Below are 11,338 nucleotides of genomic sequence, written 5' to 3' on the forward strand. Positions count from 1 at the left end.
CGAAAGAATAATAACCATTGCCTGCACTTGTCGAGGGGTGACAAACAATTTTCCTATAACGGTTGGGTTACATCAAGGATCTGCATTAAGCCCTTTCTTTTTTGCTATAGTGATAGATGAACTTACGAGATCAATTCAAGAAAATGTGTTGTGGTGTATGTTGTTTGCTGATGATATTGTTTTGATTGATGAGTCTAGAGCTGGGGTTAATGCTAAGTTAGAATTATGGAGACAAACTTTGGAAGCAAGAGGTTTTACGTTGAGTAAGAGTAAGACAAAATATATGGAATGTCGGTTTAATAAGCAACGAAGTAGTGATGAGAGTGTAGTGAAGCTTGGTGAGCAAGAAATAGCAGTGGATGACTGTTTCAAATATTTGGGATCTATGATTCAAAAGAATGGAGAAATTGATGGAGATGTAAATCATAGGATTAAGGTTGGGTGGATGAAATGAAAAAGTGCAACTGAAGTGTTGTGCGATCGTAGAATGCCATTGCGGTTGAAGGAAAAGTTTTATAGGACGACAATTAGACCCACTTTACTATATGGTACGAAATATTGGGCTGCCAAGAGACATCATATTCAAAAAATGAGTGTAATTGAGATGTGTATGCTTCGATGAATGTGTGGAAAGACACTAAAAGATAAGATTCAGAACAAGGAAATGCGTAAGAAGGTAGGCGTTGCATCCATTGAAAATAAGATGAGTGAGAATCGTTTACGATGGTTTGGGCATATTCGGTGAAGGCCTAATGATGCTCCGGTTAGAAGGATGGAGAAATGGGAAAATATATTAGCTAAAAGAGGTCGGGGTAGGCCTAAGAAGACTTGGATGGAGATGATAAGAAAGGATATGAATGCTTTGAACCTCACCGAGGACATGACATTGGATAGAAATGATTGGAAGAGAAGGATTCATGTGGAGGACCCAAAATGATTTTCTTTTTGGTTCATATCGTTGACCCCAATTGTTTGGGATGAAGGCGTTGTTGTTGTTGTTGTACCTTAAAAAGATAGAATTTTGCGTTTTATTTTTCAGCTCTTTTTTTTTTGAAATTCGACAAGTTTTAAATAGAGCTTTGGTGAGTGTGATAAATGACATGTTTGTTTTGATCACTTCTGAAGAGTACAGTAAGCAAAAAAAAAATATATATTCAAGGCTACAATAAGCAAAAAAAAAAGCAATTTCAACTGTCAATCTCGATCATAACTTGTACTTTTTCATGTTTAACTATTTTTATGGTAAAGGTTGCATTTTAAAAAAAATAATTTTTTATGCAAACTCTTCTGATATTTTTATACAGCTCTATATTTTATTTAAACTTTTATATAACTTGTCATCTTATATATACTTTACTGTTCTTATATATGCCATATTTTTCTGAGATTTTCCCAACTAGCTAAAATTGTTAAAATTATCGTGAGATTTTTCCTGCCTGAAAATTTCCCTAGGAAACATGATTCATGTTTGTTTGTGTGAACCCTCATTTCAAGAATTCCATGAAGACCGAGCGGCAGACAATGGGCTCAGCGGCTACGTCCATCAATGGGTCGGGTCAAGGTTAGATCCAGGTTGACTCAGACCTGCCCATATAATTAATGACAGGTTTGGGTTTCGCTGGGTAGCAAAAAATGAAATCTCAAACCCAGACCCACATAATTTCATAAATTTATTTTTACCGAAAATACATATAAATTGCTCGAGTTATAATTAATGACAGGTTTGGGTTTCGCTGGGTCGCAAAAAATGAAATCTCAAACCCGGACCCACATAATTTCATAAATTTATTTTTACCGAAAATACATATAAAATGCTCGAGTTGAGTAGGGTATCCGGCAAAAAATCATAGCCTAAACCCGGGCCGGGTTCGGTCGACCTGAATATTATTCGGGTCCGCATTTTTCATCCTCATACGGTCATACCCAAGAATTCGGGTTTGGGTCGGGTAGCGGTACAAACCCGACTCATTGACAGCCCTATCCGCGGCCACCAACTCCCCCAGCTAAGTCTTGCTCGACACGACTCGTCAACATTCGTTCGGTGTTCTGCCTTTTCCGAAAATCCTTGAAAATCTTTGTTGGGGAGTCGAAGTTCGCATTTTTCTTGTGCCAACGACTGTTTGGTTCCCGCCAAACTCCCGTCAATGTGAGTAAAACGCAAATTCTCAAAGTTGGGAGATCTCTATATACCCCTCCCCTCTTCATATTCTGGCGCAGAACTGATCGTCTGCTTCATTTTGTAGCGCAAGAGCTTCACTGGAAGGCACTATGGCATCCAACTCCACCCTTCTGTGCGTCCCCTTGCTGTCCTCTTCCGTGGAGCAGATGCTGTACCAGATGGATCAGTCCAAGGCCGCCGGTGCAGACCTCATCGAGATCAGACTCGACCACATTCAAAACTTTCAGCCCCACCAAGATCTCGAAATTCTGTTGAAACACGGGAAATTGCCTGCCCTTGTCACGTATAGGTGTGTGAAATTGATCCCCTTTGATGAAAATCTCAGAGATTTTTAATGAGCGTTTCGGTAGCTGATGTTTTTTGCATGTTGGCATCGTTTTTTAGAGCTGCATAGTCTTTGGTTGTGTTTGTTTTACTTGTTTTTTCTTTTTGCTTCATTTGGGATTTCATGTGGTGTTTAGTATGTTGGTATTACGTAAAGTGGTGAATTACATAAGAAAAGTAAATAGCCTGGACAGGGATTGCTAATTTGGGCTGTTTTTTCAAGTTGGTGTTTGTGAAATAGCAAAAAGAACTGTTCTGGGGCACGTTGATTGTTGGGTTTCAGTGTTGATGTTGAACGGGGATGAGGGGTAGAGCTCTTATTAGCGTGTTTGATATTCGATCAGGGACTCTGTCCGTATGAAATGTGGGATCTGTGATGTTGGTGTTAGGAGTTGTTCATCATGTTTAATGTGCTAGAATTGATATGAAATTCTCAATTGATAGCCAGAGTAACATCTTTTTCACACGAACTTTTGGGCCATCATACTCACACAAAATCCATTTGGGACTTGGGACTTAAAGGGACTATGTGATTGGTTAACTCCAAATTTAACCAGTGTGATGTGTTCTTATGTGCTGTTCTTACTCGGAAGTTGTATAATGATAGCGTGTGGATGGACATAAGAGAGGAATCCTCCTGCTGTGCAGGTGATCTGCTGCTTCATTTCCTTGTCTGCAGAAGTGGGAGAATTTTAGGAATTACTACCCTACCGGACCAGAGGCTGTAGAAACACTCTGTGAGTTTATGTTCTATAAGTGACCAAGAAAGTCTTCCCAATGTGGGTTGCCTTTTTTGGCTTGGGATTTGCAGGATTCGGGAAGGCTGTATGGCCAATTTTGAGATTGCTCACTTGAAATTTTTGGGGTGCAATTCAATTTTAAGGTATGATGTGCTTTGAGTGTCAAGTTAAACTAAGAATGGTATCTAGCTGAAAATGTTAAAGATAGCAAGCTTGGCAGTCTGTAACAGTATGCTAGATCCTTTTTCTCTTTGGCTGGAGGGAGTACGGAACCATCATAATTGAGCTTAGTCCAGCTAACCTTAGGTTTTCACACTCTCACTGCATCGTTGCTGAACCATGCTTTCTTGTAGTCCGAGCTTCACTCCTGTCAACTTGCTTGTTGGGGAATTTGAGCACCTTGGTTAAGATGGTGCCCTGTTCTTCCACATTATGTGGATAACTCTTGAAAGCACTTCCTCCTTATTTGCTGAACATTAAGAGATCCTGTAGAATGGTTCCAAGAACCCTCCATACTCCACTGTCCAAACCAATAACCTGCACAAATCCATAAGAATTTTGCAGCTGTGCAAGTGATCCACTGCATTAACATTATAATTATGCTGTCTGCTTGTGGAGCTAGTCAAAGCACCATATTGAAGCTATCATCAATGGGAACTTATTAAGAAGTGGTCTACAACAGCAGGCCTGTTCATATCTCTTAGTTGTTCCTCAAGGTAGAAGATCTGTGATTAGACTGAGGTGTTGAGTTCTTGCAGATGGAGATGGAGGGGTTGAATTCTTCTGAACCGACATAAGGAGACTTAACCAAATAATGTTCCAGCCCAGCAAAGATTTCTTCTTTCTGCATTTCTTTCATTTATATATGTTGTTATTTTCATTTTCTAGGTGCCGCCACCTATTAGACATAGCAACAACGAAAATGCTCTCTTAGAAATTGAGATTGATAACAACCATTTCTTCAATTTCTTGTTAACATGGTTCTCAGTTTCAAGAAGCCATTTTTTACTTTTAGGAAAACAGCTTCTTCATCCGACACATGGTCTGGTAAATTTTAAGACCCCTTTTTATCACCAGTTCTCTAGTGCTCTGCTTCATTCTTGTTAATACTTGCTGTTTGAGAATCTCAAGTCGACACTTATAGAGTCCCACCCCTCAAAATTACTTCAAGAGAAATTAGCTACTGAACTATCTCCTAAAATACCAGTTTGCACGTAGTCGTATAGTATTAGCAACTGAAAACTCTTGACTTTGAGGCATTGATTTGAACTCAAGTGCCAAAAGCCAGTGATTTTATGCTTTTGCCTCTCCAAAACTAAGTTTTCAGAGAATTTGTCAAGTGCATGAATGATGTGGAACTGATTTTTTTTTTAATGACTATGAACCCTCACCGAAGTGAGGAAACCCCCAGAATTATATACTGCCACCCTCTAGTATGACTGAGGAGGCAATTGCAGCTTTTCAATCTTCTTAGAAGAGCTGATATGTTCATTTTTTCAGGTGCATTGGAAATAGTTCAAACCACCTTGGCCCTCCTTACTCTACCTTGTAGCCTATTCATGCTCTTGTGGAATTCTAGACTAGAATTTTTTTCCCCTCAAAAACAGCACTAGCAGTTGCTGACAAATGATTGCAGTTTGTTGGAATTGAGCTGAATTTATGAGAGGAAGACACCCATTCCATTTACATCCTGATAACCGATCAAAACTCACAAAAGCCTGCCAATATCTTATAGGAAGAAATGGATTTATTCCTGTTTTAAGAATGCCTGCAATCTTGAAATTGTTTGGTGATTATATGCAGTCATATAGTTATGAATATTATGTCCTGTTATGCTTTTAAAAGTGCTATCTTTAAGAGTTATTTTTATCTAATTTCCATTTTTATAAAAATGTGGGAAGTATTCATCAAATTTCTTCTGAAGTTCTGGTCTTAATAGATGCATCCATAAAATGTAGAACCAGCACTTTTACACTTCATAATGAATTACTTGCTTTTATTTATCTTCCTAATGAGGGCTTGAATTTATTTGGATTACTTTATCCTAATTTTCTAGCATATTTTGTGCTGATTCCAGGCCAAAATGGGAAGGTGGTCAATATGAAGGTGATGAACATAAAAGACTGGATGTGCTTCGTTTAGCTATGGACTTAGGTGCCGATTATGTGGATGTTGAGCTCCAGGTTATTTTCTCTTTGGTTGCAATAATGAATTCTCTCCAATTTTTCTAAGTATATCAATGACTGGAAAATGTGCATTGACTGTGTTTATCTAAACTCATGTTGTGCTTCAAACTGTTAATCTTTTCTGTATTTTCATAGGTTGCTAATGATTTTATAAGTTCAATATCTGGAAAGAAGCCTGAGAAGTGCAAGGTCATTGTTTCATCACATAACTACCAAAGCACTCCTTCCATTGATGACCTCAGTGATCTGGTTGCAAGTGTACAGGCAACTGGAGCTGATATAGTAAAGATCGCTACAATGGCCACAGATATTACAGATGTAGCACGTATGTTTCACGTAATGGTGCATTGCCAGGTGACTAATTGGATATATTGATTTGGATATTTTGCAAACACTGTGCTAGAAAACCATTACAATCCTTGCCTCTAAAAATAAGAGTATCGTTTCAACTAATGTAAATTAAATTTCTTAACATTTATTTCTCAAATTATAATATTGGAAAATTAAATTATTGAAAATTTGGAATAAACAAAGTTTGTGATTTAGAACATTGCAGTGGTAATTTTGCTAAAATAAACAAGCCCAACTGCAGGAAAGCATACAGTTTGCTTGTTCAGAAGCACAACTTATCTCATTAAGTAGGTTCATGAGCCAAAATCAAGGATAGTCACTTTGTATATTCACCTGAGATTATGTGTCTGCGTGCTTCTGTGAATGTGCACATAGTTATTGGAATGTATTTTTCAAATTTTTTTTTTAATATGCTTTATATTGTAAGTTATGTTTTACAAAAAAGATAAGGATGCCTCATTTTTCCTTGAGATTACATTGGGTGCTGCAGGACACCATCGTAAGAATAAAGCAATATGGAGTGGATCCTGTAATTCACATCTGTGTTGAAAACAGAAGTGATTTTGCTTGACCTAGAGTTTTTCCAGCTCACAAGCTGAATCAAGCAGATTTTAGGCACATCCTGAGCAACTTGCACTGAGTTCAAACCCATGTCGCTGAGAACAAAGTCAGCTCAAGGATCTATGAGCGCATAGTGAGATGAGCTTGAGCAAACAATCATTTGGATGCTTTGAGCTTCACTTTCACCTGTAAATGCCACAAGTTAGTCCTAATCCATCTTTGAGAAAAATAATAAAATACAATTTTCAGTATTTCGTCAAGAAGAAAAAAAGTGATACAAAAATATAAATTTTAATGAGTTGCCTAACTATTCTTGTGATGCATAGGTACTCCAGTCACTCCACAGAAGAACTATTCCAAATGATGCCAAGTAACCCAGCATCTTAGTTTGGTCTATCAAGTAACCCAGCGTCTTTGTGTAGCCTACTATTTGAGATGACATGTAGAGGTTCAACTAGCTTCACCCAATGTGTGTCTTGGCTATTTATTATCTACAGATATGAGTATCCCTTCCATGCTAAATAAAAGGATCCTTACCAAGATCACAATGATCCCTTTATTATCACTAAATTCCTCTTTTTGTTTCATTTATTTGCTGCTCTTGATAAGTTTAAGGGTGACCAACTTGTTTAATTGTTATCATTTTTCTAATTCTCTGCATTGCAAAAAGGATGGTGAATGTGGATAAGGTAGATGGCCTTTTGTGGTTAACAACATCAAATTTAGAGATATGTTACTTCTGTTTCTTATTCTGATATTTCTGAACAAGTTAAAGAAAAAGTCTGCATTTGTGATATTGCATGAAGGACTTGTAGTTTTTTCCTCTTTTTTATCTATTTTTCCAAGAGACATCACTTGTTCCCAGAAACATCAGATACATCTCAGGTGTCACTCATTGCATGAGTGTGGTGTGACCACAGTTTCATCAGATGCCAAATCAGCTGTATTTAGGTGTGATGCCTGGCCATAGGATGGTTTGTAAACCTTTATTCGTTCAATCTTTTGTTCTTCAAAATGGGGATTGTAGTCAATCAAGGTCAACCTCTTTTAAAAGCATAATCTGAATCCATTTTAGTCCACAATTTATTTTGACAATCACTGAAGACTTTACGTACTGGCTAGAGCGATTGGTGCATTCACCTAGATGGCTAAGCCTAGTATAGTTAAAAAAAACACAAGTATAAAAATGAATGACAAATATCTATGTTGGTAAGCTGTTCCTGTGAAAAACAAAAATTATTCTTGGCACTTGAAAGACATTGCTTTGAGTCAGCTTGACTTCTGGTCCATCTTGTTAGTAAAACATTTAAAAATGAATTGAAGTTGGCTCATTCAATGAAATAGCACATTTTTTTACCTGAGAGAAATGATATCATTACAAACACACGCTTGACCAGGCCACACATGATGAAAAAAATGAGTAGATGATTGAAAGTTCAATCTTTCTTCAAAAGGCATTATGGAAAAAGGTACTATGATGATCAGGAGTCATCCTCTTAAAGAACAACCAAAACAAGAGGACCGATCGTGTTACCTTGCCCCCCTACCCAAGCTAAGTTTACCCTTGGATGTCTGGCCTTTACATTTAAGAATAACAGACACTGGATTAATTGATGTATATCCTTGACCTTGTTGTGCTTGTTAATCCTGTAGATTCCTTTCCTTCCAAGTGAACCACTGTCCTGGAAAGAGGACAAACCAACTAAATTCTTTCTTGTTTATTGATAATGGTGGAACGTTACATATGTAGGTTATTTGTTTGTTTTTCAGAGATCTTGTTTTTGATACTTGCTCTAGAAGTCTTCATGATCATCTAATGCCTTCAGATTTTCTCACTAATAACATGGTATGGAATGTTCTTCAGGTCCCAATTATTGGATTGGTTATGGGAGAGAGGGGTATTATCTCTCGAGTGCTTTGCCCCAAGTATGGTGGATACCTTACTTTTGGTACTCTTGAAGCTGGAAAAGAATCTGCTCCTGGGCAACCTACATTAAAAGATTTGCTAGAGTTGTACAATATAAGACAGGTTGGACCTGAGACCAAAGTGTTTGGTATTATTGGAAAGCCTGTAGGACACAGTAAGGGTCCTATGTTGTACAATACAGCATTCAAGCATGTTGGATACAATGCGGTCTTTGTACATCTATTGGTGGATGATCTGGCACGTTTCCTTAGCACATATGCATCACCAGACTTCCGGGGTTTCAGGTTCAGTTCTTCTTGGAGAATGCATTGAAACATCATTCTAGTTCAATGTTATGAGGCTGTTGTATTTTTCCAAAATAATTAATTGTTTATGCTATTTCATTTCTGCAGAACTGTGACAAAAGTTCTCAATAGTCTATAGGATGGCATTTAAATTAAAAATATAATTTTTGCCTAGTTTATTTCAGCTGAACGAATAGACTAGTGTACTTGATTCTTTGAAAAATTATACAGGCAGTTCTGTTAGCTCATTGGACTTAGTATGCTTCCTTAGTAGACTTAATGGACTAAAATGCCATGCCAAAAGGACTTCTTAATGTTTTTTTTTCTTCAGATTAATGCTGCTATGTATATTGTTCCATCTAATTTTATAATGCACTTTAAGAAACACAGCAAGTAGAGCTGATAGTTTCATTTAATTTTCCTTAGTTTTTCTGTTTAATGAAAAACACTTGGTTTTAGTGTCAAATTGTAAAGCTCATCATTCTCCTCTAGTGGATATTTTTCAATTTTCAGTTATTAATCTGTTGTTCAATTTGCTGTGCAGTTGTACTATTCCTCATAAGGAGACTGCAGTTGTATGCTGTGATGAAGTCGACCCAATAGCCAAGGTTCTTTACTGATATCACCTTGTATAGTTTGCGATCTGCCCATCTAATATTGCAAATGTGCTGTCATTTTTTGAGTCGGATAACCACATTAGACATGATACTTATATTTCTGTAGAGTATTGGAGCTGTAAATACAATCATAAGACAGCAGAACGATGGGAAGCTGATGGGATACAATACTGACTATTATGGTGCCATATCTGCTATTGAAGATGGACTTAGAGGTTCGTACATCAATTATCAACTATTATTTATAAAAATTGGGGCTGTTTTCCTGGTTCATGATGGATATCCCTTTCTGGACCACAGGTTCAACTGCTAATACCAATACAAAAAAATCACCCCTTGACGGTAAATTATTTGTTGTCATTGGAGCTGGTGGTGCTGGTAAAGCACTTGCTTATGGTGCAAAAGAAAAAGGAGCAAGAGTTGTCATAGCAAATAGGACTTTTGGTAAAGATTTCTTTCCCCTGTTTGACCAATCCAACTGAAGATTCCTTTTCATATGTATGCATTTCTGTTGAAGTGGCAAGCCTGAGTTGAAATGAAACATATTCAAGTTTCTCTTCCAATTGCGGGGAAATTTCTTGGGGCCTGGTTTAGTGCAAGGAGTGTACCTTTCATATGGAAAGGCATGCCTTTCAAGTTTCAAAAGTCTTGCCACATTGGCTTTCCTATGAAACACCTTCCCCATGGGGGAAGTTGTGAAAGGATGACTGGGGCCCGCACCTGCCAGTGGTACGACTCCTATGATGTTCCCTAGGTGTTTGTTTCACCGATGATGTGAAAATGGCCCTTGTTCATAGGAAAAGGGACTAGAATTGTGTTGCTGCTCTGTTGATGCTTTGGCTTCTTTTCCTACCTTGCTTTGGTTAGAGTACATCATAAATATATTTTTCATTCTTGCTGCAAGATCGAGCGAGAGAACTTGCCAATTTAGTCGGAGCAGAAGCCATAACATTGGCGGAACTAGAAAACTTCCATCCTGAGGATGGCATGGTCCTTGCAAACGCTACTTCTATGGGGATGCAGCCAAAGATAGACGAGACGCCTATACCAAAGGTTTGGCCTGCTCAGCGGATATATTTGGTGTTTGTATTTTAAACTCTGAATGCATGAGCATGTCCTGCTCCAGTTATCTCTTGGAAAATTAGTCCAATTCCTAGATGTGCATGTGAACTCTTATATTCATGAATTATGGCCTTAATGCCTAAGTCCAATTGAATCATAAGGCTGTCCCCCTTTCCCTTTTCTCTTTCAATGCCTGAAATGAGAAGCCACTGTGATTGTGTGCATTGCAGCACGCTCTGAAGTCTTATGCCCTTGTTTTTGACGTGGTTTACACCCCCAAAATTACGAGACTGTTGCGGGAAGCCGAGGAGTCGGGTGCTATTCTGGTTAGCGGCGTGGAGATGTTCCTCAGACAAGCACTGGGACAATTTGAACACTTCACTGGTTTGCCTGGTATATCTTGATTTTTACATTGTATCAATTCAGTTTCTATTGTTCATTATTATTTTTCTGATTTTTGTTCAAATTTTACTATGTTGATTTTTCTTCAATTTACAAATGCAGCCCCTGAGAACATAATGCGTGACGCTGTCCTGAGCAAGACATGGTGAAAATTTTCCAGCCCACTCTTTTTTTTGGGTAATGGTAGCAGGTCTCATGTTTGTCCAACACTGTTGTATGTGGGAAAATTTTCCTGTTACCTCTTTTAGTTTGCCAACGGTTCTTGCTCTGTTCCTGGGCGAGTGCCAGCATATTTGCTGCTTGTATGAACTATCTATTCTTTTCAAGGATGGATGAGAAACTCTGTATTTTTATTCTTAAGGATGAGGTTGTCTCAGACCAATCTTTCAGAATGGGGTAGTTGCAGTGCGAAACTCTATTGAGTGGAAAATGCATCGAGTGTAAGAATGCACGGTGTGCGTTGGCTTGATCGGTGATGTGCGGTGGTAACATGACACGTGATAGGCATCAGTATCATCTTTAGTGCATCATTGCATGACGACACAGACATAGAGCGTTGTTTGATTAAGCAGTGCCAACAGATCAAAGGATGTTGCCTTTGGAGATTTGATTAAAAGACCTCTTGGCTTGCAAGATGTCTCACACGTAATGATTGGATGCATGAAGGTGCGTGTGAGTTAGGGCTAATTATTCTAGGAATCACCT

General features: G+C 38.1%; 1 protein-coding gene across 1 annotated transcript; it reads left to right on the forward strand.

Annotated features, from left to right (window-relative positions):
* Positions 1–2,035: 2,035 nt before the first annotated feature.
* On the forward strand, positions 2,036–11,025 carry LOC149844084 (bifunctional 3-dehydroquinate dehydratase/shikimate dehydrogenase, chloroplastic-like). Its single transcript, XM_090002046.1, has 11 exons — positions 2,036–2,146; positions 2,244–2,468; positions 5,321–5,426; positions 5,565–5,783; positions 8,206–8,552; positions 9,097–9,160; positions 9,276–9,384; positions 9,470–9,613; positions 10,074–10,222; positions 10,462–10,624; positions 10,736–11,025. The coding sequence occupies exons 2-11, from the start codon at positions 2,269–2,271 to the stop codon at positions 10,780–10,782; spliced, it is 1,548 nt and encodes a 515-aa protein (XP_089858172.1). The 5' UTR covers positions 2,036–2,146; positions 2,244–2,268; the 3' UTR covers positions 10,783–11,025.
* Positions 11,026–11,338: the final 313 nt, after the last annotated feature.

Source organism: Nuphar pumila, chromosome 3 (genome assembly GCF_984573655.1).
Source record: "Nuphar pumila chromosome 3, dmNupPumi1.hap1.1, whole genome shotgun sequence".
Lineage (NCBI taxonomy): Eukaryota > Viridiplantae > Streptophyta > Magnoliopsida > Nymphaeales > Nymphaeaceae > Nuphar > Nuphar pumila.